The 27800-nt window shown below is 41.1% G+C and overlaps 1 protein-coding gene across 1 annotated transcript in view; it reads right to left on the reverse strand.

Annotated features, from left to right (window-relative positions):
• VPS41 (VPS41 subunit of HOPS complex) overlaps positions 1-27800 on the reverse strand; it is a 188684-nt gene that overhangs the window by 7826 nt on the left and 153058 nt on the right. The window contains exons 18-25 of the mRNA XM_082661461.1: positions 22758-22885; positions 20899-21043; positions 18919-18960; positions 18719-18769; positions 15807-15944; positions 5516-5570; positions 4683-4823; positions 3303-3439 (exon numbers count right to left, since the gene is read on the reverse strand). Of these exons, the coding sequence (XP_082517587.1) occupies positions 3303-3439; positions 4683-4823; positions 5516-5570; positions 15807-15944; positions 18719-18769; positions 18919-18960; positions 20899-21043; positions 22758-22885 (837 nt within the window). The remainder of the gene's footprint in view (positions 1-3302; positions 3440-4682; positions 4824-5515; positions 5571-15806; positions 15945-18718; positions 18770-18918; positions 18961-20898; positions 21044-22757; positions 22886-27800) is intronic.

A 27800-nucleotide genomic window follows, 5' to 3' on the forward strand; every position in this document is an offset into this window, starting at 1 on the left:
TAAATACAATAAATAAATGCTAAATTTATAAATAAAATGTCTTACAAATATGAAACAGCATAAAAATAATTTGGAAATTGTGGTCAGTTTAATGTAAAAATAGAAATATCATTTATATCCTATTGTTTCATAAATAATTTATATCAAAACAAGTGCCCTTTGTCCTTGAAATCAGACCTAGAAACATTTTAGGTCTATGAAGTATGATAAGGGGTACTTTTATCCTTCTTACTTCACTGAAGCTTTTAAATTTTGTTGAAGCATTGTACTAACAATGTAACAAGGTATAAAAATATGAAAATAAGTTAAACAGTTGAAACACTGATAATGTGGTTGGTTTTTCCTTCACTTTAATGATGTCATAGACATCTAACACGCCTCATGCTCAACTTCAACTGAGAAAAGTTGTTGCATTTTAGAAAACATGAAATTAGAACCAGAAGAAATTTTTTTCCCCCAACTTTCTCTGTACCTTCTCTTTCCAGTTAGCAATTCACTAAGGAGTCATCTCCCAAAGCACTTTCAGTGGCCAAATAAGTTTTAAAATGCTGTCTACTTGATTGTAAATCTGACCCTTGGATTGCGAATGCAAATCAGCAAAAAAAAGGTGCTGAGAAGCCCTGTGATAACCTTTCCCTAACAATTGGATTCCTTCGTTTACTGAATGGTTCTTAACGTCCCCCATGGTCATTCCCCCTCACTGCCCTGCTCTCATGCACAGCAGGATCCAGATCCTTGCAAATTCATGGACCTGCAAAATCTTGGGAATTTATCGCATTAAAACATGTGAAACTCGACTATAGTTTTATGAAACAAACGAAGACACTAGACAGAAGAAAAAACAAAAAAAATGAATGTGAAACCTTTCTGGAAGCTTCAAAATGCTCTATAAATAGACTTATTTTTACAGTGATTTCTAGAGAAAGAAAATAAATTTCTATTAATAAAAAAGGTCACCTTTTTCATAGAAAATAATTCAAAATTCTTCATTCATGGATAAGTAGGAAGTACCTCCTGGGATTCTTTGAACAACCTGCCCCAGGAGAGCATTTTCTCTCTGCATCCTCCAGCAAGATGTCTGAGGGCCAGAGGAGACTCCCAACCCCACCCCGGCCCCGTCGGGGATTCACAGGCTGCCACCACTCCTCAGACTCACTGGCAAAGTAACTCCCAGCCTCCTTAACACACCACCCACTGCACTCTTACATATCTTAAGGAAAAGCTCTCATTACATTTAAAAGTTAAGAGGATAAAATATTGATTTAGCAGCTGTTTAGTGGCTAATTTTTTATACAGAATTCACTTTGCACCTAATAATAATTTTATTTTTATTCCCAGCTGACTCAGAACTATGCAAATACATTGATAAAACATTAATGAGCAGTGAGACCCCGTGGTGCCCCTGAGCTTGGTTCTCCAGAAAGAACCTAGGAAGAGGGATCTATTAGGTGTTTTTGTAGGCAGATTTTTCAACCTAGAGGCTAGGCTTCACCCAGTAGAGCTGAAGGACAGGAGGTGGAATGATGTTGTCACCTTCCTGGGGGTAGACTTGTTCAGAGACACTTAAATGACTTCCCAACAAACTGGAATCTGCAACTTGGAGCATATCCAGGCAGACCCAGGGGTGGCGAGTACTGAGGAGATACACATCATTATCGAGCTCACTCATGCCCCGAGCTTTACGAGGCCTGACACCGGAACTGCTTTCCCCAAAGCCAACACACGCTTCAGAATGAAGTGTATCATTTCCTGCCTGGGTGGCTCTTCTGTATCCTTCGGGTGCTGCACAAAGCACAGCTCTTCATGTCACCTCTCCTACCCATTAACCCATTCCTACATTTCTCCTTCCTTCCTGGCCTTCCTCATCCTTCCTGCAGTAACCTTTCCCTGGCTCACCTCACCTGCAAGCCTCCGAATTCCACCATAGATAAATACCTGTTCATCTGGAAGAGTTTTGTACAACAGATAGTCAACCTACTTGCCAAAACCAAATACCCATTTCTTTCCCATGACCCCCAATTTCCCAAAAGCCTCCTAGGCCAAGGCTCCCTGTTTTGTCACTTTCCACCCTCAGGAAGACCTCTTCTTTAAAGCTGTGTTACCCAGTAAGACCACAGTCACCTGTGGGCTGCAGGGTTAACCTCTCAGTTCAAGGAGGAAGCTGGACCCTGGACGACTCCTGCCCTCATGGTTTCTTGACTAATTCCACCGGACCTCTCCCTTCACCGCACTTTCTGAACATCTTCACAACGACTCCTTTGGAGATTTTCACATAACAGTATCCTCCTCCCTGGCCACAAGATCCTGGCCCTCCAGCTCTCTCATTCGTTTACAGCTCGGACTTCTCTTTTTGATGCCATTGATCCTCATTTTCCTTTTCACCCAAGTCTCTTCCTTGAGGCCACCACCCCGAGTTCAGCACGCGGCCCCCCCGCTCTGCACCCTTCACAGTGATGACAAGCCCACAGGTCGTCATCACATGCTCCTCCTTTCCTACCCTGGAGACTACTTCTGTCCCCACGACCTTGTCTCTCGGCTCTACCTGCAAAATCTCAATGTTTCCAGGAAAGCCATTTCATCCACATTCTACCAAAAACTCATTTTCAAACGAGCTAGAGAAAGAACAGTCTGAATTTTTCAAGAAACGCGCTTTACATAGTTTCAAGTTCTCGGGAAGCTACCAGCATTCCGAAATACAGTCACTGTTAGCGGCTTTTTAAGGAAGATCGGGATGCTCTGTGATTAGCATATTAATTATTTATAGGAAGATAATAAGTTCTATGGCTCTGATCACAAATTCTGAACTACTGCAGATAGTAAGCTTGTAATACTCTAGAAAACAGACAAAAGGTAAAATAAGATTCTGTTACTTTAACATCTTTCAGGCAAGAGGTTACGGAGTGGCTTCAAGGAAATGATCAAACTATTTGAAAAAAAATTTTTTTTCATTTCTCCAAATGGACACAATGCTCATTCTACTTAAAAGTGGTTTGGGTGGTCTGATCTAATAGCCACTGTAACTCCTCCTGCACCTTCCCCAATGCCATGCTATATTTATCCCATAAATGTAAGAATGCCTGCTTATCAAGAAGAGTAAATCTGGGGATAGTTAAGAAATACCGATGGCTTCCTCCAGGGGCGGGATCTCTAATTTCTCTGTTTGAATGGTATTCCAAATATCTGGGCCTAAGTAAAATGTGACTATCAAATCGAATGGATGTCCAAAATAAGCCCTAGAAATGTTTATCCAGTAGTCAGTCAACTCACTCGGCAGGCTCCTTTGTCCAAGAAAAGATACTTACTTGCAGATTGTAGTCTTGCAGAATTTTAACCAAGGAGTCTCTCAAATTAGGAATCTCCATTCCTTCCTTAATACGGTGAATCAGTAGAATTGGGTCAACATGCGTGCCGATGTTGTTTAACAAGCCGGTGATAAAGGCTACAAGACACCGTGCAAAACAACATATAAGCAGTGTAGCTAATGCAATTTTAGGTCGAAAGTAACTCAGAGCAAAAGTTATTTCCTTTAAGTGTTAAAAAGCATTTGAATTGTTAAATCCTCCTAGGAACTAATCTTCCTTTACCTTCCTCGAAGGAGAAGCTAAATGAGAAGGGATTAAAAAAAAAATGAGATGGAGAACAAATGATTACTTCAGAACACAGTTTGTAATGTCAAAGGCGGGCAACTAGTATTTGAGAATTTACTATGGCTCAGCTGTCATATACTTTTCTCCTATTCTGCCAAGGTAGGAATGCTATTTGTTCCCATTTTCCAGAAAAGGAAAATGGGGTGATTAATGAATTCATCCAGGGTCACACAGCTAGCGATTTTTGAACCCAAGTTCAAACCCAGGGCAGGCCCAGGTTCACAGTGTGTTTCATTACCCCAACTTTGCCTCCTTTAAGATCCTTAGCCCACCACTCTATGATGCTAAACTAGATTCTTCAAGCTATCTGTGCATATAGCTACCTTAATCTGAAATGGACTTGAATAACACCCTCCTCTTGAATCTCTTATTAAAAAACAATCGTAACAGCGGTTTCTAGACCTTGAATATCTTGAAACAGATAAGCCTTCCGACCAAAAAATAAAAAAAAGGGAAGGGGAAAGATTTTAAACCACGACTGCTAGTTTCTGAATCATATCTATATCTTTAAAAGAGGACTTGCGTTACTGTTAGGTGACTGCCTTTGTTTCCTTCCGAAATGGGAGACCCAAGGCAGATGGTCAAGGAGAGGCAGCAGATATAGACTCCTGGTGCTGCACTGATAAAACAGGGCAGGAAAGAGAGGCTCAACGCGACAGTAGCTATGGTCAATGTCCAGTAATGGTTATGGGTTTCCATGAAGAGACTCGATAAGAGCTAGACTATACACTTTCAAAATAAATGCCCTCTGTGTACAAACAAAACCAAAATCTTCTGTTCCATTTGGGTGCAGCAGGTAGAAATATGCTTCAACCAAGTGTTCTTTATCAAGTTCAGCTAATATGAAGTGATGAGGCTCCAGGCTTCCCTGCACAGGAAGAGTACTGGAAATCAGTACTATGTACCTGGCCTATTTTTATTATAGATACTGCACCATATTTGTAACTCAGTGCATCTTGAGATGATTCCTACTCTAGACACAGCTGGCTAAACGGAGAGAAAGAGGTTGTGACTGCAGATGGCTTTTCTGCTTACGTGGTTTGTCGATGGAATATAAAATCAGATCTTCCCAGAGTTCCCCGTCATCCTGTTCCTTGGCAAAGTCAATCGCTTTATCAACGTCATGTAATTCCTCCATGATCATCTTAAGGGCACTTCGGCTGTTACCCATTCGGCCTAGCAAAATGTGAGAAAACACTTAGGATAATGTAATAAAACATTTTAAGGGAAATCACATATCTCTTCATTTGTTTACATAGTTTGATAGCTATGACAAAAAACATATTTCCTTATGTGACATCTGTAACTCAGTAAAATCAGTATTTCCTACTCACTGGGTGTTTACTTTGTCCTGAGTACTCATTTAAGCGCTTCACATGAATTATTTCATGTAATCATCACTATAATCTTATGAGGTATGTTCTACTAATATTTTTGTTTTATAAAAGAGGACATAGAAATGTTAGTGCCTTGCCAAGGTCAGACAGCTACTAAATGGCAGATCTGGAATCTGAATCAAGGTCTGTCAGATTCTGACTTCCTTCTTATGATAATTGGGGAAAAAACCCAAAAACTTCTCAACCCATCTACAATTTATTGTGATTTATATTGTAAGGTGTGAACTGATACAGTTTTGGTCACTTATTACACAATGCTAATTGTTATCTCAGTAGCATTTATTAAATGATGCTACCTTCTCTATTGAGCTGTGAAGTCTCCTTTACTAAATATTCAATTTCTTATACGAATCAGGCTCTAACCTCTGTGTTACTTTGGTCTAAAACCTATGTCCATTCTTACACACTTTACATCACGTTGTCACCCCATTCCTTAGTTTATGGGGACCAAAATGAATAAAAGCTACTTACTCAGAAGATAAACTGTCTCTTCTACAAAGTTTCTCTGTTGACAGATCTCAAGAGCCTTCAAATAAAGCAGGGGAAAAAAGTTATTATGGGTTTTACCAGCCAAGAACAAATATCTATGGAGTCACTTAAACATACAAGTTTGAAAGAATTTTTTTCATTGCCTCCTTTTAAAAACAAAACAAAGCAGAAACAAAACACAAACCTCTTAAGTTTTGCTTGTGGCTGTCCTGATTTACCTCTCAGAGAGGTACTGGACCCTACACAATTTAACTGATAACATGTTTGAGGCAGAACATTCCAGAGCAAAGGCAGAAAGCAAGATGCTAAAAGAAAGGCTCTTTCCCACCAAGCTTTCTCTCTTTATGCTACTTCAGGTTTCTTCATGGCACTGCCCCCCACCTAATTCACAGGCACTGGTCTAAGCCCTGTTTCCCTCCACTGAATTGTGCCCTCCAGGAAGGCACTACTGTTCACGGCTGCAAGTTCCCAGTATGGAGCACACCATAGCTCAGCACACATCTGCTGCATAAAGAATTAAACACTGGGAATATTTCTATTGCCGGCTCACAAGATCTAAGAGAACTCTGCTCAAGGATCTGTCAAAAGTGAGAGGAAAATTGGAAAAATAGGTGCCCCCCAATGTTCACAGCAGCACTACTTACGATAGCCAAGGCATGAAAGCAACCTAAATGTCCACTGACAGATGAATGGATAAAGAAGATGTGGTACATATACACAAAGGAATATTACACGGCCATAAAAAAGAATGAAATAATACCATCTGCAGAAACAAGGATGAACTGAGATGGGGAGGGATATTTAGGGAGTTTGGGATTGACATGTACACACTCCTATATCTAAAATGGGTAGCCAACGAGGACATACTGTATATAGCACAGGGAACTCTCCTCAGTATTCTGTAACAACCTAATTGGCAAAAAAATTTGAAAAAGAATAGATACATGTTTATGTATAACTGAATCCCTTTGCTGTACACCTGAAACTAACACAACATTGTTTATCAACTGTACTCCAATATAAAAAGTTAAAAAAAAACCGCATCTGACAATCAAGAAGTGTCAAAAAGATGAAGAAATGAGGGATGGGACTTCCCTGGTGGCACAGTGGTTAAGAATCCACCTGCCAATGCAGGGGACATGGGTTCGAGCCCTGGCCCAGGAAGATCCCACATGCCATGGAGCAGCTAAGCCTGTGCGCCACAACTACTGAGCCCATGAACCACAACTACTGAAGCCTGCATGCCTAGAGCCTGTGGTGTGCAACGAGAAGGCACCGCGATGAGAAGCCCACACGCCGCAACTAGAGAGAGCCCGCGCGCAGCAACGAAGACCCAACGCAGCCATAAATAAATAAATTTTAAAAATAAAAAAAGAAAAGAGAGATTACACAGATGACAACATCTCCTTAAGTGTAAGAAAGAAAACACACTGGGCATTTATAAAGAATTCAATCCTGAATGAACTAGCACACGTTCACTCTGCACTCTGTGCTGGGTACTAGGGGGCAGGAGGGATGCAGATGCACAGATGACAGTAATAAAAACCCTGCTGCTGCTGCTGCTGCCATGTAAGAGAAGAGGCAGCAGCATGAGTCCACCCAAGGGAGCGCACGTCCAGGGAGGGTCACGCAGGCGTAGCACAGAGTCCCACGATTGGGGGAACGTGAATAGAGGGCCACGTGCACAGATACGGGACGTGGGCTCTGGTTGTGGCCTCTTGTGAGAAGCTTCACAGAAGGGGTGCCCCCTGAACTGGGTGCAGTGTGATGAGAGCGTCCAGCAGGAAACTTCAGTTTACACGCCTCCCATGTAACCTGCGCACTGTGTTGCTCTGCTCCAGCTGGAAGCCAAGAATGTTTCTGGTGGCTTGTGAGGCATCTGCGATCTGGCCCTGCCTTTCCCAGCAGCTCCATCACAGACCCTGCTCATCTGCCTGCTGTGGTTCCTCGGCCTGGAACACCACCTCCACGCCCCCGCTCCACCCCTGGCAGGTCCTTCAGCAAATACTCGCTGGACCTTACACGGGGTCAGATCCCAGGTGCTCACTCTCCTTGCATCCTGCACACTTCACCACACTTAATCACAGGTGCAGTGAACGCCCCCAATTGTTCATCTGACTTCCCTCGGCTGGAACCATGTGCATTCTAAACCGTGTGCTTTGCACACCGCCTGGCTCACAGTCAGTGGGCAAGAAATGTGTTTTAAATAAATGAGCAGGCAGAAAAGGTTTCAGAGGAAGATTACTGGGTTGCATAGAGTCGTCACTGAAAAACAACTAACTAAGGCTGTTCTTGGAAAATAACAGCAGGAGCTAGATTTGACATCGTGATTTTTGATTTAAAAGATTTATGCAAAATATATCTTTAAATATGTGTCTCTGGTTGGAGATTAACAACTAAAAGGGAGGGGAAAGAAGAGCAGATCATAGAGATCAATGGAGGAGGAAAAAACCCAAACTAAACATAAAAAAAAGTTTTTTAATAACACCTTACTTTAGAATTGGAATGAAACTAAGATATGTTCTAAAGTACACAATCATTTAAATGAGCAGGCCTGAAGGTCACAGTGAGGAGGAGACACCACTAATTTGATTACTTGCACAATTCCTTTAAAAATTACGTGGCAGACAAAACAGAAATATAGGTCAATGGAACCGGGTAGAAAGTACAGAGATAAACCCACGCACCTATGGTCACCTAATCTATGACAAAAGAGGCAAGAATATAGAATGGAGAAAAGACAGTCTTTTCATTAAGTGGTGCTGGGAAAACTGGACAGCTACATGTAAAAGAATGAAATTAGAACACTCCCTAACACCATACACAAAAATAAACTCCAAATGGATTAGAGACCTAAATGTAAGGCCAGACACTATAAAACTCTTAGAGGAAAACATAGGCAGAACACTCTTTGACATAAATCACAGCAAGATCTTTTTTTGATCCACCTCCTAGAGTAATGGAAATTAAAACAAAAATAAACAAATGTGACCTAATTAAACTTAAAAGCTTTTGCACAGCAAAGGACACCATAAACAAGATGGAAAGACAACCCTTAGAAAGGGAGAAAATATTTCCAAATGAAGCAACTGACAAGGGATTAATCTCCAAAATATATAAACAGCTCATGCAGCTCAATATCAAAAAAACAACCCCATCCAAAAATGGGAAAATCTAAATAGACATTTCTCCAAAGAAGACATACAGTTGGCCAAAATGCACAAGAAAAGATGTTCAACATCACTTATTATTAGAGAAATGCAAATCAAAACTGCAATGAAGTATCACCTCACACCAGTCTTCAGAATAGCCACCACCAAAAAATCTAGAAACAAATGCTGGAGAGGGTGTGGAGAAAAGGGAACCCTCCCGTGCTGTTGGTGGGAATGTAAATGGATACAGCCACTATGGAGAACAGTATGGAGGTTCTTTAAAAAACTACAAATAGAACTACCATATGACACAGCAATCCCACTACTGGGCATATACCTGGAGAAAACCGTAATTCAAAAAAGATACATGCACCCCAGTGTTCATTGCAGCACTATTTACAATAGCCAGGTCATGGAAGCAGCCTAAATGTCCATCAAACAGGGGAATGGATAAAGAAGATGTGGTACATGTATACAATGGAATATTACTCAGCCACAAAAAGGAACAAAATAGTGCCATTTGCAGAGATGTGGATAGACCTAGAGACTGTCATACAGAGTGAAGTAAGTCAGAAGGAGAAAAACAAATGTATAATATCACTTATACATGGAATCTAGAAAAATGGTACAGATGAACTTACTTGCAAAGCAGAAACAGAGACACAGATGTAGAGAACAAACTTAAGGATACCAAGGGGAGAAGGGTGGGGTGGGGTGAATTGGGAGATTGGGATTAACATATACACTACTATGTATAAAATAGATAACTAATGAGAACCTACTGTATAGCACAGGGAACTCTACTCAGTGCTCTGTGGTGACCTAAATGGGAAGGAAATCTAAAAAAAGGGGATATATGTATACGTATAACTGATTCACTTTGCTGTATAGCAGAAACTAACACAACATTGTAAAGCAACTATACTCCAATAAAAATTAATTTAAAAAAATTACATGGTAGAGATGGCTAGATGTTCCCCCAATATCCTTTGCCCATTTCTTCTATGGTAATAAGATTTTAGGTGGGTGTGTGACTGCCCAGAATTAAAACAAAACCTTCAGGCCTCCCCAGTGGTAGGAGAGCTATGTGACTAGTGTCCACCATGGAGGTGAACCAGAAACGTGGGACGGCGGCTTCTGGGAGTGTGAACCCCTGCTCTCATTTTTAATCCTTTCATCCAAACTGCTGCTGGAAACATGGATGATACTATCTTACATCATGAGGTCAAGGTCATACAAGGTGGGGGAAACAAGAAAAGAGCCCGGGTCTCTGACCCCGTGGCTGCTACCACCACCAGGATCACTCCAGTAAGACTTGCACGTGATAGAGAACTAAACTGCTCCTCTGTTTAAACCATTATTATTTTGGTATTTTTATCACTTTGTAAATGAAGCAAATCCTAACTCATAATTAGAAAATCCTTACTCCTTTAGATTTAAAACACGGTTTACGAATCTCTATACGGTCATACCCATAAGTCATCATCATAAAGGATGGAACCTTCTTACCAATTCTTAACTCTTCTGGAATCATACTAGAGCAAAGACAGGATACACATGTGAGAAGTTAAATAGTAATGGGAAAAGCAAAACTGTAAGTCAGAGGGTCTGGGACTATTCCAAGAAAAAAACTATTGAGAAACCAACTGATTTGTGCTACCTGCTGAAGATACAGATGGACGAACAGTGTATGGCCTGGTGAGACTGTGTCATTCACAGACAGACGGCAAATGGTAGTGCAACAGGGAAGAACAAATCTGACTCCATATTGGATGTTTCTTGTATTTTAACCGTTGTATTCCATTGCCTTTGCTACCAGTTAAGAATGTTGCCTAGAGCCTTAAAATACACAGGATAGCCCATTTCCAAGACCCTGACCTTTAAGGGTGTAACACTTTTCCATTCATATAGAGAGAAAAAGTTGCAGAACACAGAGTAACATCTGTCTTGCTGAAGGTTTACAGGAACATCCTGACCTGACCTACGTGGACAGCTGCAAGAACAAAGGATTCCTACACCAAGAAGTCTGCAGCAACCAACCACAACTCTCCCTCACCTTGCCTTTAAAAATGCTTTGCAGAAACCCTTTGGGGAGTTCGGGTTTTTGGGGGGCACAAACCACCCGTCTCTTTGCATGGCCCTGCAATAAAACTTTCTCTGCTCCAAACTCCGATGTTTTGGTTTGGCCTGTGTGTCGGGCACAGATACTCGTGTTCGGTAACAGTAATAAAATTGGATAGGTATTATAGAATGTTTAGAGCAAGATAATGTGAATAAAGATGAGTATGATGCTTAAAGTGGTGTATTACTAAAAGGTATCCATAAGTCAGTTGGGTACCTGGAAATTCACTGACACTTTAAGGTACCACTCAGGAGTTGCAAACAGAGGCACCCTCCTGTTCTTGAACACAAGAGGATGCTTGAAAACATGAGGGTCTCCAACCACAAAGAGAGTCTGTGGCCTGAAGGTTCACCTGAGCTGTCCCAGATAGTAGGCACTTGCTATAGGTGGCTCTTTAAACTTCCATTCCTCGCTATCCGTATTTCAATTACTCACATGTGGCTAGTGGCTACCTTGTTAGAGTAGACTGTAGCCCATTTGCATCACTGCTGGACTGTCAACAATGACCATTCATGTGGGAAGAAATGTCTGAAGGCTGATCTGGAGTCAAGAGTGGTCTGGAAGGCAGGCAGATGTGTAACACCAAGCTCAGAGGTGATCTGGGTCTCCGCAATTTGAACTTCACAGATTTATAAATGTTTTATGGCGAGTTCCTAACAGTATTTTGAATAACCCTTTTCTCATATATGAGAAAGTAGAGACTCTAGAAATCTCTGGACTTTCGAGTAAAGTGTAGAAAAACATTTCTGGCACACAGAATTTTTGTATTACTGACACAAGTAAAGCATAAAAGCATGTTTTCTTATTTTAGATTCTTGAATGTTCCTGAGCCATAGAGCGCCCTCTAGAGGAAAAGAGTAGGGAAACAAAGATTTTTAAAGCCAACAGGAGACACACACACACACAAGCTCAGAAAAGGAGAATAATAGAAAACAAAAAAGTGACAAGACAATAATAACAGAAATTGAGTAAAAAATGATGCAAAAATAATAATTTTCCTTTTCCTGATTTAATGTAAAGGTAAGTAACAGAGTTAGAAATTTGGGGTTAACTAACAGAAACCTTATCAACTATATAGACTGTATGATGATTTCTACCTAGCCTTAGACCCTGTCATCTTTTATCCAGTCTTATTTTTAAATTTCTTTAAGGAAAATTTATAAACTGTGCATCTCCCACTTCATGCCTCCACATTCATAAATACTGCCACCTTGTGAATGCCATTAGATATGAGAGCGATCATAGATTGAGGTATTAATAAAGCTGATACTCCGCTTTTAACTATTCTAGGCATAAGCAAATCAGGTTTGCAAATGAAAACTAGTGCCTGATGACCATACCTGGAAATTACAGAAGAAAGAGCAGTTTAAAAACTGATGTCTTTCATGATTATTGCAGTACTAAGGAATATCTTTGTTACTGTTGTAATTTTAATTAACTGTTTAAACCTGAAAAATGTTTTCTCATCCTGGAGGAAAGAATACGGGACTTGAAGTTGAGACCCAGGTTCCAAGTCTTGGCCTTTTGACTTAGTAGCTCTAGATTTTGGGTTGTTTCTTTCAACTTCTGAAGACTCAGCTTGTCATGGATAAAATGACTTTATCCACCGACCTGCACTTTTGTAGAGATTAAATAAAAACAAGGAACATGAAAGCACAGCACACACGATGAAGTACAACAAAAACTGTTTCGGGATACTATTTTTTTTTTTGCGGTACGCAGGCCTCTCACTGTTGTGGCCTCTCCCGTTGCGGAGCACAGGCTCCAGACGCGCAGGCTCAGCGGCCATGGCTCACGGGCCCAGCCGCTCCACGGCATGCGGGACCCTCCCGGACCGGGGCACAAACCCGCGTCCCCTGCACCGACAGGCGGACTCTCAACCACTGCGCCACCAGGGAAGCCCAGGGATACTATTTTTTTTAAAAAGCCTATGTTTACTGTCTTTTCCAATTGTGGTAGATGTTATAAATTCCTACCCACCCTGTATCTCCTTTAGAATGAACAGTTTCATAAAAACTGATGATTCATTTTGGAATGTAAGAGTTGTGGTGATTTTAAATCCTGAACTCTGGTCTTTGGTAATTACATTCCTAAAGGGCTTCTAATGTGATGCAAAGTCTCTACAAACTTTCCAGCCAAATGCTACTACTGACTGAGGCATTTCAATCAAGTCAAAATAAGTTTGACCTGGATTCTTGAAGATTTCACCCCTTCGCTCAGCGATTACCCAATCCCAGCAAAGGCAGACAACCAGAAATGAGGGAGACAGAGCTGTCTTCTGTTGGAAGTGAATTATCTACAGTAGTGACTCCACATGCTCTGAACGCCGTGAAACCTTAAACACTTCCCATGTAAAATAAAAACAAACACCAAAATACAACCTCAACGTCTTTTGGACTAAGCAATCTATAAACTCTTCTGAAGTAGAGATGTCTTGGGGGTGGGTGGAAGGGGGGATTAACTTTTTTAAGTTCTTAACTTTATATTCAGTAGAAACGGAGACCAAATTTTCTGAGTCTCTCTTTAGACAAAACAGGTAAATCTGTACCCCATGACCTTCATTTTACCGTCAGCATGTTTAGGATGCTTTTTTCTTTTTTTTTTTTTGTAAGTATTTTATTGAAGTATAGTTGATTTACAATGTTGTGTTAATTTCTGGTGTACAACAAAATCAGTCAGTTATATATACATTCCTTTTCATATTCTTTTCCATTATGGTTTATCACAGGATATTGAATATAGTTTCCTGTTGCTATACAATAGGACCTTGTTGTTTATCCGTTCTACATATAATAGTTTGCCTCTGCTAATCCCAAACTCCCAATTCATCCCTCACTCGCCCACCCCTCTTGGCAACCACAAGACTGTTCTCTATGTCTTTGAGTCTGTTTCGTAGATAAATTCATTTGTGTCATATTTTAGTAGGATGCTTTTAATGGAGGGAAAATCTACTTTGCTTTTTATGAATTGGTAGCTTTTTTTCATGTTACAAGTAAACGTAAAAGGAATTTGTTTCTAAAATGATTACGTGTGCACAGAGTTCTTGTTTCTAGGGAGAAAGGAATGAGATTCTTAATGAGTTAAAGTCAAGAAAATCTGCTTTAAGACGGTGTGGGGTACCTGAGCAAGGATAGTGGTATATTTTTGCAAATATACAGATTTCCCACAGTGGAGTCTGGTGCAAAGATAATCTCTTATAAAGATGCCTCAGTGACCTTTAACATGAAAGCTAAAAATGTGGATTATTGACTTGATTATAATGACATGTTTCCACCACTACCATCTCGAATCCATTTTGTTCAAAATCCTCTTTCACTGGAAAACATGAGATAACTTAAAAAAGAACTATTTAAAACATACTTGTTTTCAGATGCTTGTGTTGAGTTCTCTTACATGCAACTGGTTCTTCTCAGCAGATCAGAGAGAAAAACTCAAAAAGGTCTACACAATGCTCCAAGTGAGTTCTGTGTATTAGAAGTACCATGTGTGGGGTGGAGATTTTCTGATGCTCCCTTTGCGGGCAGAGCAGTGTGACTTCTGTTGAACACTACCGGACTGGAAAACTGCAAACCACATGGGTTGAAAGTGTGTTCCAGACACGAACGTTATGGAATCTCTGTGGGCCCTCTGCACCTGTGTTCAGTGAATGGGAAGAGGGAAGCCTGGGTGGGTGCTGATCACGCTTGCGTGTGGGGCTCTGGCTGAGGAGTCTGCGGGCTACAGCCACGTCCTCCTGGAAACAAACGATGTTTCCTCCAAAAGTGAGACAAAAACAAACGGGCACTCAAAGAGTAAGATTCTCCCTCTTTTTCTAGATGATAGATTCTAAAGTGAGAAAAGAGAGGAACGTTTGCTTTTCTAAGATGATGTGTTTCCAAATTTATTCTTGAGAAAAAGCCTTAGGGCCCGAACATAAAATGTTAATGTCTTTCATAAACTAATATGCAGGCAAGATTTTTTTTTTTTGTAATTGCAGATTTTGAAAATGCACTGAGCTGAAACTGGCTCATAGTAAATTCAGTACATTTGAAGTTAATCATCATGGGCTGAGGAAGCAACTAGAAAAGTTGCTTTATCAGTCACCTTCTTAGTACGTATCTCTTATGGGTCAAATAAGTATGTTTTGTTGATACACACAGGTGACTATGAAAAGTACTTGCTCTCTGGCCATCTGAATTTAGTAAGACACTTGTAGGTGGTAGTGAGTCTTCCAGATGGTTTGAAGAACCATGGGAAACAAAACTGATGGTCTTCTACCAGCCAGTTTCTAGTACACACATAGTAAGTATTATAGTTTATTTTGAAACAGCAGGCTCGTAACACCTACTAGTTCATATTCAGCCCTAACTAGAACCTCATGTGTTATCAATTTATCCATTCACTAACTCGGTCAGGATGCAAAAAACATTTAGTATCTAATGAGTGCCAGCTACTGAGTTTATCAAAATGAGTGAGACAAACTCCTTGTCCTTGAAGAATTTATAGGATGGTGGGAGAGACTAGTAATTATATCTATTGAAACTATAATGGAATGTAGTGGGAGAGAGAAATACAAAAATATATAAGGTGGGTATTTAAAGCAGAGGGGGTGTAGGACTGACGTTACCAACTTTGAGTCCCAGCTGGGGCAGTTGCCTCCGGCTTGGGGCGGTCCGTGTCCCCGTCCCAGGCTGACTCTGAGATCCCACCCTGATGCTGGTAAACTGCCTCAGACTCCCGACAGTGTTTTATGGTTGACTGAGTCCTAGACCCTGGATTTAAACCTTTCTTCCAATTAAACCTGGCACAGAAATACTTGAGCTTCTCACCAAAATCGAATCCAATAGGACCTCCTGTTCTCATCAGAATACCCAGCAAAACCTACTGCTTTGAGAGCAAGGCTTCCCCTGGAATGGGGATGGTTAAGCAGAGACAGGAAGACTGAGAAAACCCAGAGATTTTACCAACAGTGATGACTCTGTCACCTCGAAGTGTTTGAGCAGGGGCGTCTGTGACTTACCTTTTCAAGGGGGCAATGGATACTGTCTCGGAGAAATGGAAGCAAGTTGGGTCGGTCGAATTCAGCGTAAAGGCTGATCTGCTTCTCGTGGTAGCGCTGCCCCTTATGATGGTCTCTTTTGAAAAGCTTATGCAGATACTAAAAAGAACAAAGGAATAAACCAGGAATATTAACATAAGAAAAGCAATACCTGTTTAACGCTGCTATTTTCAGTTCCAAACAGCTTCCACGGAGAGGCTGGCAGAAAAGCAGTTTTCAGGAAAAATCTCTAGGTGAAGGGAAAGTGGAAAGGAGAACACCTTGGGGAGAGCAAGGATATGCTGACATTCTCTCCAGAATGGCCCCGAGTGACCTGGCTCTGCTACTGACCATGTGACCTTGGGCAGGTCACTAACCTCTGTGACTTAGTTTCTCCATCTGCAAAATCTCCGGGGGTGGTTGTGAGAGCTGAATGAGTTACCATTTGTACATCACTCAGAACCATGCCTGGCACGTACTCGGCACCACAGAACTGTTAGTGACAGGAGTGGTTAATACCATCACAATCATCTACTTCGCCTCAGAAACGAAATGCTTGATCAGTGGTGTTCCTGGATCATAAAAATTCTCATCCTTTATGTAAAAGGGGGTAGAGTCATGAGACGAGCATGTTCTTAAAAACTCAAGTAGCAAGTGCTAAATTAATTCTCATACGTTCTGCATCTTCTCTCCTTAAGTCTTACTGAGATCTGTGTTTGCAATGAAATGCTGCCTCTCCTGGTGACCTCAAAAAGTAAAAAGATCGAGAAGAGTACAGGTGTTCTGAACCCATTTTCAAAGCTGATTCCTTTCCCTGACCGTCTGAAAAAGTTAATGGACCTCCAAGGGAGTAAGTGACTGACTTTCTACTTGGAGGCAAGTCTATCAATACATTGTGTGGAAGCCAGAAATCGACATTCAATGTCTAGTTCATGTTAAACATACACAAACACCCCAGAACCCACCTGAGGCGGGGGGGACTTCATCACACCAAGTGCGTTCGCCCCTTGAGTGGACTGGTTCGTCAGAAACACAGAGCGTCAGCCGGCCCTGAAGGTGTGACTGGGAATGAAGTCACTGGAGTTTGACATTCGCTGTTGCACGTGGTCACTAAAGAAGCCTAACCAGGACACAAGCACACTGAGAAATCCTTCCTCGGGTTACCTGCTCCCCTTGCCCTCAGGCAAGAAGGTGGGGGGAGTCAGACAGAACTCCACAATCTGATGCGGTCTCCGGCCAGTACACTGGCGCAGGGTCAGCGTGTGAGCTGGACACACTGCAGTTTCCCAGAGGCGCAGACAGGTTTGGAAAGCTCTGTCACACCTTCAGGGCAGATTTATAGAGACATTACCTTGCCTGACAGGGAAGATGGGCCACTTCAGTGTGAGCTCCACCACCATTCCACCACTGCCCTAATGACACTGTCATTAGATACGTCCTGCCTGTAATCCTGTCTCATGGCTCAAGGAGGCCAGAAATCACTGCTTTGTAAACAAATCCCATGGTGGCCAGCACAGAGGTACCTTGCTTGGGTCAGCAGGTAATCGGGACATTTCCAATCATGAACAAAAGGGCAAAAGCATCTGTACAACCTCTGAGCAAAAAACAACAAAACAAAAGAAAACCCCAAAGTACCTCACATTCCTATCTTGGAGTCTTCAAAGGCGTCAATGCATAAAATGGACTAGAATAAAACGCTGTTTCCTAACCCCCCTCCTGGGGTGCAAAGAGGCGGGCAAAGATACAAGAGTCCTCATCTTATTTGATGTCCACAGTCCTCCTGACACAATCCCTATTTTCACTTAAGACTTCTCTTGTATAATTTTGAAAGGACGTGGAAAACACCTAGTCTTGCTTTACGCCCGTGACGACAGCGATGCAGAGAATCCAAGTAACTCCCAACCCCCGCAAAGGAAATCTAGAATCAGGGGACTGTTGGCACCAGCACAAGACCACACGAGAGAAGTGGGCGCAAGGAATGTCAGGGTGAGACACAAAAAAACAAGGCTCTGTTCTGTGATCGCTCTGTGGTCCTGAACACGGAATGGCTGTGTGGTGTTTCCCAGGCAGGAGAACTTCATATCCACAGAGCACAGGTCAGGGCACTGGCTTTGCTGTAATTTATGCCATAATTATAATAAATGGTAACTACAGAAGTGAACTGTACACTGCCCGTCACTCTGGTAAACAAGGAATATTGCCCGCCATCAAGCCCTCCTTGCCAACCCCCAACCCCCAGGGCGCCCTGAGGGGAATTCAGGATGGAGAAAAACACTAATGGCCCGAGATAGTTAAGCTGCATGTATAAGGAATAATTTCAATGAGCCCAGACTCTCCCATCTTCCCATACAGAGAAAGGCACTAAAATCATTAACTTGAGATGTCTGTTTTTGTGTGTGTGTGATTAGCAGTAATCTTTTGATGTCTGACACCATGTTGTTGTTTTTTCCTTCAGCAAAAACTCCTATATATCCTGGTTCCCCCTACCTCTCTGGAACAGTCCCTCAGAGCTATCTGAGAGGCTGCTTTCCCAGGCTATAGTTCTCAGTAATGTGCTCAAATAAAACACAAATCTCAACTTTCAGGTTGCGTTTTCCAGTCAACGGAAGGTGCTTACTCCCAGGCATAGTTTGATAACACAAAAATGTGATAAAGTTTTTCTTTTAATCACAATTCGATTGTGAGTCAGTTAAAGTACCTGAGCTATTATTAATTCCTCATCTGGATTCAGAGCAGATGCTGCATTATAATAATTACAGAATGTTGTTTGCGGTCAAACCTCCCATCTGAATATGAACCGGAAGTGTTCACTCCAGTCTTCTCAAACCAATACTGTAAGGTGATTTGCCTTCCTGTTCAATCAAAGGGCAAAAGAAGAGGACTGTCATGCTTACCACGTGCTGCAACTCTGGTCTGTCTTCTAATTCTTCCACTACCTTTTTAATCTACAGAAAAAAAAATTTTTTTTAATGTAGAGTTTAGGAGGACACAAACATAGCTGCAAAATTATCTGATAAACATCTCTCTTCTTTATGGCGATAGCGGTCCCAGACACTCATCTGTTTGAACACATGTAAAAACAAAAGGCACTCACTGAAATTTTATCTTCATTGTCCAAAAGCATGTCAACAGCTTTCTGCAATATGAAAAAATAACAAGTCATTGAAATTTGCCATAGAAAAAAGAGAACACAGAATACAATGTATTGGATAAGGTATCACCATTAAAGGCAGAGGGCTTATTTTACACAGATAAGAAGGTTCTTGGCTTTACAATCGTCCTTCAGTGAGATATTTCTAAATGCATTTTAAAATGTGTTTTAATCTGAGGTCTCTGTGCTTTGCATAGACTTAAAATAGTGCCTTGCTATGACTCACTAATACAAAACATCTGTAGAGTTTGCAGTACCACAAAAATGAGCTTTGCTTCTGGCCACCTGAATATTGACTGAGTCCCTCTACAGATTCCACAGATACAAGAAGCTGGTCTTATGTGGAGAAGAGGAGAAGAGTCAGGAAAAAAAAAAAAAAAAGAAAAAGAAAAGAGAGCTGAAGCTTCATAACGATATAAAGCTTATGGATTTTTAGAATTGACTTTAGCTACCGTTAACATTCATGAAACACAAGTTGGTGCCTGTAGCAAGAGGTAGTGGGAAGACAGCCCACCAGACTGAGCCTCATACAGAATACCTGGGTCTTGTCCTCGACTCTGCTATTACATTGCCTACCTGTCCGCTGCGAACATTTTTTTCTCTCTGAAATATTAGGACGTTGGAAGAGATTATCCTTAAGTTATTTTCTAATTAGAAAGTTCTCTGATTCCTTAACTTGGGTCCATGCTCTTGAATAGCGATTATTTTGAGCTCATTCAACTTTTGTCTATAGCTTCATAGGCAAAACTAGGCTCTTGAAACACACGGGAGTGGGGTCGGCGTAAGGGGAGACTGGATATGGGGAAAATGTAATTAATTTCTATATAAGCTTCTCATCCTCTTAATCATCTTCTGCCAGAAAGGCAGAACCTCTGTCCCCTGAACTTCCTGGGAACTGCACTAATTATTTTTAGATCTGTACTGCCTAGGGACTTGACTCCTTCAGTATGAAAAATGGGCTAAAAGCATCTTTCAGAAAAAAGTAGATTTAGCTCCTAGGTTTAAGCGTGTGAAGACTAATATATAGCACGTAATAGATATATAACACATAATACCACTAAATACAGTAAAATAAAATTTTTAAAAATTCAAGTGACCCTTTTAGAGCCTTAAGGGTTCTACTCTTTAACTAAAATTTCGATTTTTTGGAATAAGAACCACTGTGTTGTATGAATCTCTTTCTTTCCATCATTAGCACTTGCATTAACTTTTCTTTGTTTAAAACACGCAGTCTGTATCACTTTACAAGAGCCCCTGTGAGCTGTGGAGGTAGGGTGCCCTCCTGAGACAAGCACTGCACTCTTCAAATCTGTCCTGTAATAAAGTGATGCATCCCACATATATCAGTCTGAGCATCATCTGAGACCAGTGGAAACTCCACATGCCAAAGCTGTGAATACCAAGGAATAAAACTGCAACAAATGGATCAAAATACTTTATGTAAAAGTTGAATTCTGGGACGTACAATTAATAGGGTTGAATGAGCTAAAGCATATGGCTAGATTCTCTGCTTCTATGAGTTACATGAATGGTTTTACCAAAATAAAATTATTTCATACACACATACACACAAAACTTCAAAAGTTCCACGTCAAATTATGATTGCTTTTACGGAATAACCACATCAAGTAAAGGATTCCTGAATGCCGACTACTAGAGTAACATCCAGGGAGGGTCAGAAGGCTCTGAACGTGACCAGCATGCAGCCAAGTTATGTGACTTCTCAACTCCTCCAGCATGTGGACAAGTGTCTAACTATTAAAACCTTGGGACAGCACAAATAATTTACCAGTAGGAAAATAAGAAACACATTATACCTCGTTCACTTTGCTGTACACCTGAAACTAACACACACTGTAAATCAACTATACTCCAATAAAAATTTTAAAAGAATCAAAATTAAAAAAAAAAGAAACACATTACCTCAGAATCAAAATCCATTAATAAAACAATTTTATCCTTGATAGAACTGAAAAGGTTATGCTTGTGGATCAACTGGAAGACATCCTTATGTCTTAACGTTAAGTATATTTCCAGAGCATTGCCATAGTTTTTGTCATAGGTGTACCTGGTGAGACAAAAGTTTTTACATTAATGTTCACCAACACATCTAATAAGACACACAGATACACACATGTAAATCGTGTTGTAAATTAATGAAAACTGAAAAACTTCTTTAGAGAGAAAAGCTAACTTTATTTAGAAAAGTTTTCCTTGGGATTTAACTATATGTGACCAATAAGTACTTCTTTGTCAGAACCTTGCTTCCCATCTCACCAAAAATTTAGAATATTTACAATATTCAACTAATAAAATTTTTCTTAAAAAAGTAAACTCTCAAAAATTTTTAGAGAAATCCATATAGCAAAGAAATTACGACCCCACATGAAGGAAATTCTTATGCTAGTAACAGAAAAATCAGTTAAAATTCTTACAAGCAGTGTTTAGCTGACAAAGGGGTGATATTCCAAAAGCTTCTCCGTAAGAAGGTTGTATAAACTTTAAATGTGTTTTTCTGTTGAAACAGTGTTTTTCACATTGCTTAATTCCCTAAGCCAGCTCCTAACTGCCAACAGAACCGAAACTGCACTGGGAATCCATTCTTAGCACTACAGAATTATTAGTATTACTAGTACCATGTTAGTACTACAGAATCCAAGGAAAACTAGAACAGTTTCCAGAAGAAAATCCTTAGTGTTCCAACTCAGAAGGCCACACACGTGTCCCCTTCTGTGCAAAGTCTTAAGCAGCCCTGAAATTCTAGGCCATTTTGGTGTACCTTTCTTGGTCTTGGGCAAAAGATGTAAGAGGATGCTGCAGCGGGTTGTCTGAGGCGGGGGGAGTGTTGAGGGGCTGAAGCGGGATGGTCTCTCTGAGATTAACTGCAGTGTGCTGCTTGTTTCACTAAACCAAAGTTCCTAGAGGGCACGGGTATATCTTATCTACCTCTGCGTCATAGGCACATGGCAAAAGCCCGGTCACCGAAAGCACCCAATGAATATGAAAAGCATTAACCAGGCTTCGGTTTTCTAAGCCCTAATTCAGTGCCAGGCACTGCACTTAGCTCTTGATGATGAAACTTCATTAAAACCATCCCTTGGGGCTTCCCTGGTGGCGCAGTGGTTGAGAGTCCGCCTGCCGACGCAGGGGACACGGGTTCGTGCCCCGGTCCGGGAGGATCCCACATGCCGTGGAGCGGCTGGGCCCGTGAGCCATGGCCGCTGAGCCTGCGCATCCGGAGCCTGTGCTCCGCAAACGGGAGAGGCCACAACAGTGAGAGGCCCACGTACCGCAAAAAAAAAAACCAGAAAAACCATCCCTTGCACCACTGGTGTAGTGGTATCATGCAAGATTCTCATGAACACCATCCCATAAGGAATTGTCACCTCTGATCTTATAGGTAAAAGAGTCTGTGGTTTGAGAAATTTACTGACTTGCAGATCCAAGGATGACAGAATCCAGCGCCTCACTGGGAAACTGATTTGCTTGAGGAGTCTAAGACCTGGCACCGTTCCCTACCTGAACCACTGCCTCTACCAAGTGATTCTGGTTAGGGTTCCTCTCCTCTGGGAAGCAGATGACATTACAATTGTAAGTTTCACACAATTTCCTTACCTTATGTTCCCGTTGTTGACCGGAGGCTTACGAAAGATTTTTACTAAGAGTGAATATAGGAAAATAGTATAGATCTGCATCCTCCCAATTCAGTTTGACAGATCTAAAGTAGGAAAGACTTTTCATGTAGATCGATTTGGAAAAAAGAAGCGCTAAAATATACTCACAATTCTGCCAGGGTTTTAAGTAAGGTTCTGTTCTGACTGTCTTTCTTCAGATGATCCCGAACTGCTTGAACTATTACTGAATTGTTGTACAGATCTCCCGGCCATTCTCGGATCAGTGTGGCAAAACCCTAACCAAGGGGGAGAACAGAGGAAGGACACTCTTTCAACAGAAAAACAATCCAAAGAGTTCATACAATTCCTAAAACTATTCATGGAGAACAGATAAGATCACATTAGGGTTAAAACATTGGTCCATGAACATATCATCAGTTTTCACGGGTGGTGAGGGAGGCACACAATGTCCGCATACGCATCCCCATTCGCCATCCCTTCTCTTGTGATTGGATGAAATGCACAAGGAAGCAAGGCCCCCAGGTTCTTCCATCAAGTGCCACTGCAGAGGCAGAATTTAGGTCTGACTTGTTCTCTCCTCATTCTGGACTAGCGGTAACACTTGGAGAACATCTTTAGCATCTTACAGATACTGTCCAAGTCAGCTGCACAGCCAGTACTGAGCACACAGTGGCTTTGCCTCCACAGTGGAATCAGCCAGCATCCCACCTTCAACAAGTTATCATCTCTATCTTCCTTCCACTCCTGCCTCAAAACCTAGTTTTGTTTGGGGATTTAGGACACTGGTTCAAGTCTGTCCCCTGCTCTTACCCTGACTCTCTCTCGATCTCAAAGTTTGTGGTTCTGATAGAAAACTCCAGACCCCCTGATGGGATCTTGTTTCCCTCCAGGGCTGATTCTTGGCCAGTGTTCTGGGCAGCCGTGCCGTCCTGATTCTCAACTTTAGCCCCTGTGACTCAAAGTATTGGGGAGCTATTTACTTACTGTTCCTTGAAAACTTTTAGGAAAAAAAAAAAACAAAACTGTAGATGTTTTCAAAGGTAGCAAATAGAAGTAAAAATCTTCACATTATTGAAAAAAATCATATTATTTATATTAAATAACAAATGCTTTAATGAACTACTTTGAATTGGTTTAAATGATATTTAGAAATGAAAATTGTGTGGTGGAATTTGCTTCTATAAACTACCAGGATTTGCTAAGAAGAAAATCACAGAAATAATCAGGACTATAGTTGTTTTCTGCCAAAGAAACTCCTAGCAAGGATGGCAAAAGACCAGAAGAGGCTGCACATTTTCCATTCAAACTGCAGCCTTCCTTCATATGAACATGATTGTAGTTTGACTTGAGAGATTTGGGGAGGAGAGTCACGAAGTAAAGAGGATACATTTCATGAAACTACTAAACCAGAACACTGAAATGTTCTCTGAATCAAAATATGTTGGATCAAGTTTCTGTTTTCTTAAGACTCTACAATTTATAAGATAAAAGTCCTGAAAAGATTTCCACCCCAATACTGGCAGCTCTCAGTAGACCTGAAACCAGTGGTAATACTGTTCAGGAAAAGAAGAAAGCCTGGCTCCTTTTCCCCTTTTCCATGATTCGGGCAACGGCCTTGCAGTACTGCCAGCTTCTAATACAAAATAAGACAAAATGACAGGTCATGTTGTGCGATAAAAACCTGAGGACTCCAATGTAAACTGAAATAAACATTGATCACATTTCACGTTAGGCTTTTCTCTGCTTAACTGGTTTTGTGTACCTTTGAATAAATGTGCTAAAAAATAATGATGAAATCACCCCTGGGGCCTTTATCATTAATTAGAGGACAGAGTAATCAGGGAGCTATTACATCCAGTGGCAAAATCAGAGAACCCCCTGGTGCCCATCATATCGGGCTGGTCAGAAAGTTCATTCGGGTCTTTCTGTAAGATTAAAGACTATTCATTAAATGAAATGCCATAGAAATTGTCCCATTTTTAACATGCTTATACATTTGTCATTAATATTATGAAGCAAAACTTCACTATTTAAAATAATTCTGCTAGGCTGTAAATTAAAAGGCAAAGCTGTATGCATTTCAGTAGAAACCCCGTACAAAGAAGTTATGAAGAACCAGTACCTCCAAGAAAATACCGTTCATGTATTTTTATTTTTAATCTGACGTTTAGTGCTATATTTAGCAGCACAAAATTTTCATCCACATTATATGTGATCAAAAATGTTGCTACAGAACACTGCTATCTGATTAATTATGTGACAATTCAAAATTAAACATGAAACGGAGAATGATGGAAGCTAAAATGCGAATTATTTATAAGAGCTTATAACAAACCAGATTATTTATAAACTTCTTAATAGTACTGACCAGGCAGACACCCTAAAATATTCAGGAAAAAACATCTACAAGCTTGAGTCATGCTTATTTCTTTCAGTCTCAGTCAAAAGTTTTCCAGATATGAATTAACAAGACACCTTTAACGATACAGGATTTAAAACAGTTTCTTGAAAAAATGAGGGTTGAATCATGAATTGTAACAGAGTCATACAAATAATAAAATTGCTTTTTTATGGTTAAATTACATTACTTTAAAAACAGGACAAGTATACTAAGCTTCGGTATTTCAAAATAAAGCTCATACTCTTTCCATCATTTTCACAGAACACTCCTAATTTTCTTTCTTTTGGGAAGATGTACAAAGATGGAAAATTTATGACAGCCACTCTGTGTACTCAGAACATACTGGAGAGAAAGAGAAGTCCATTGTAAGTCTTCACAGAAGAAACCTTTTCCGATAACTAAGGCCAATAATGGCCTCTCATTAGATCTCTTAAAACACCTTGCTCTGCCTGTCTTACTTATTTTCTAGTTGCTTAAAGCTTATTCACACAGTCTCCCCAGTCAGTCTGTAAGCCCACTGAAGCCTGGGACTGTGTTTTTATTTCTCTTGGATCCAAATAAGTACTCAGCCCAATTGTTGACCATGGTAGGTTCTAAATAAAGATGTGCTGAATTGGACTGAATAGGAAATGAATAGAAACCAAGCTCCCAGACTTTGGCAGTTGGCACCTAGCACAAATGGCAGAAACTATTACCAAAGACTCTTCCGTACAGACCTGGAAAGGAACAGACCCATGCTGGTAGGGAAGACTGGATTATGGTACCAGAGCACATGGTGATAAGAGAGCATGAAGAGATGCTGCCTTCTAGTTTGTACAGTTATTAAAGAAATACGTTGTTCAAGTTTAATTCATCCGAAAGCACGTAGTCCCTTCCTATGATGAGAATACAGGCTTGGAACAGTAAAGGAACTACATAGGTCACACAGGCAACAGGATGCTTGAATCTGACGTATCCAGGAACACGTGGCCGACAGTAACTGACCAAGTGTGCGAGTTATCAGGATAAAAGTGCACCATCTTAAAGGTCCCTTTAGATCTTAAGCTCTAAAAACCATCTCAGAGTTAAAATATAGTGTTTGCATTATTACTCCTCCTTAAATTGAATCGGTTATTTGTTTAAAAAGTATCTCAGTAGGCATTCAAAACACAGGAGTTCTTTTTCTCATTCCCTCTCTGATTGTCTCTTTCTATCTATTAACCTTTCTTTTTGGTGGTTTTTTTTTTTTAAGGCTGCACCGTGTAGCATGCAGGATCTTAGTTCTCCGACCAGGGATCAAACCCAGGCCCTCTGCAGTGGAAGTGCGGAGTCCTAACCACTGGACTGCTAGGGAATTTCCATTCTATCTATTAACCTTTCCGCAAGCCACTCCGCATTCTTGTGGGAAGGAGAAAAGCTGTAAATAAAGTCTTCCTTATTTTCAAAACATAACATCAGAATGTACAAAGGCAGTGACAACCTGCAACATACAGTGAGGTACCAAAAATGAAAACTGATCACTGGGTTAGGTCCCCGAACTTTATAAGGAGCCCAAGATGCTGCCACTTTTATGAAAGACTTTGAAGTTTGGGCAGAAACTGGAGAACAGCAGTCAGTGGTCCGATATCTCCTGATTGATGGATCGTCTCAGCACCAGCTCTGATAAAGAGCTTACCAGCCTTGTCTAGAACCTGCCCACGAGAAATACCGTCTTTTCCTCTAGTCAGAAGCGGGTGAACGCTGAGTCTTCCCACCACGTTTCGTGGCTAGCTTTATTAGAGCACCCAGCATGTAACGTAATAATTTCTCTGTTTATATCAGGGGTCCTCAGACTCAGTCCTGTTGACACTTGAGGACAGATACTTCTTTGTCATAGCGGGGCTGTCCTGTGTGCTGTAGGATGTCTCGCAGCATCCTTGCTGGCCACCACCCACTAAATGCCTGTAGTGCCAATTCCCCAGTTGTGACAATCACAAATGTCTCCAGACATTGCCAGATGTCCCCTGCGGGACGGGGATGGGGGTGGGGGAATCCACCTCTGTTGAGAACTGCTGGTTTATGTGCTTGGGTGTGACTCAGACTAGAGCTATTGCTAAACGCGCATCATTTCATTCACATCTGCATGCTTAGCGCCCAGCACATTCCTGGAATACAGGAGGCACATGGAACAGAGACTTTCTGAATAAATGCATTTTAAAGGGACAAACTTAAAAAATTATCATCCATTTTGGGTGCATGCAAACACCAAATTTAAAGTCAAACCCAGCCATACCTATTATGGATGGCCTTTTTAGTTCCTCTGTAAAATTGGATATCACTATGATAGTGTTGCTGGGAGTATAATATCGCAACATGCATGTAAAAGTACAGCGTGTACAGTAGATAAGCAGTTTAAGTACCACCTTTCTCCTTAAACAATAAGCAAAACTGATCATTTCCAGTCCCCTTCCCCCTACCTGCGTCCCAATTTCTCTGCAATCCTCCTTTGGCAAACTTAGTTCTGAGACTCAAGTTTTAGAAAGTTCTGAATTCTTTAAGGGTAGTAGAAGCATCATTAGCAGATGCTATTCTATTTATGAATTCCCCCAAATGGCACTTGGTCCTTTCCCTTTAGCTCTATCGAGGAGGTAGCTTTAAGGAAATATTCAAAATGTCCATGGATTCGACATTTTCTGTAACAAGGTCCACATAAACATCAGTGGTGGGCTTCCCTGGTGGCGCAGTGGTTGAGAGTCCACCTGCCAACGCAGGGGACACGGCTTCGTGCCCCGGTCCAGGAAGATCCCACGTGCCGCGGAGCGGCTGGGCCC

The sequence above is a fragment of the Grampus griseus genome, assembly GCF_964374135.1.
Source record: "Grampus griseus genome assembly, chromosome: 9".
NCBI classification, from domain to species: Eukaryota; Metazoa; Chordata; class Mammalia; order Artiodactyla; family Delphinidae; genus Grampus; species Grampus griseus.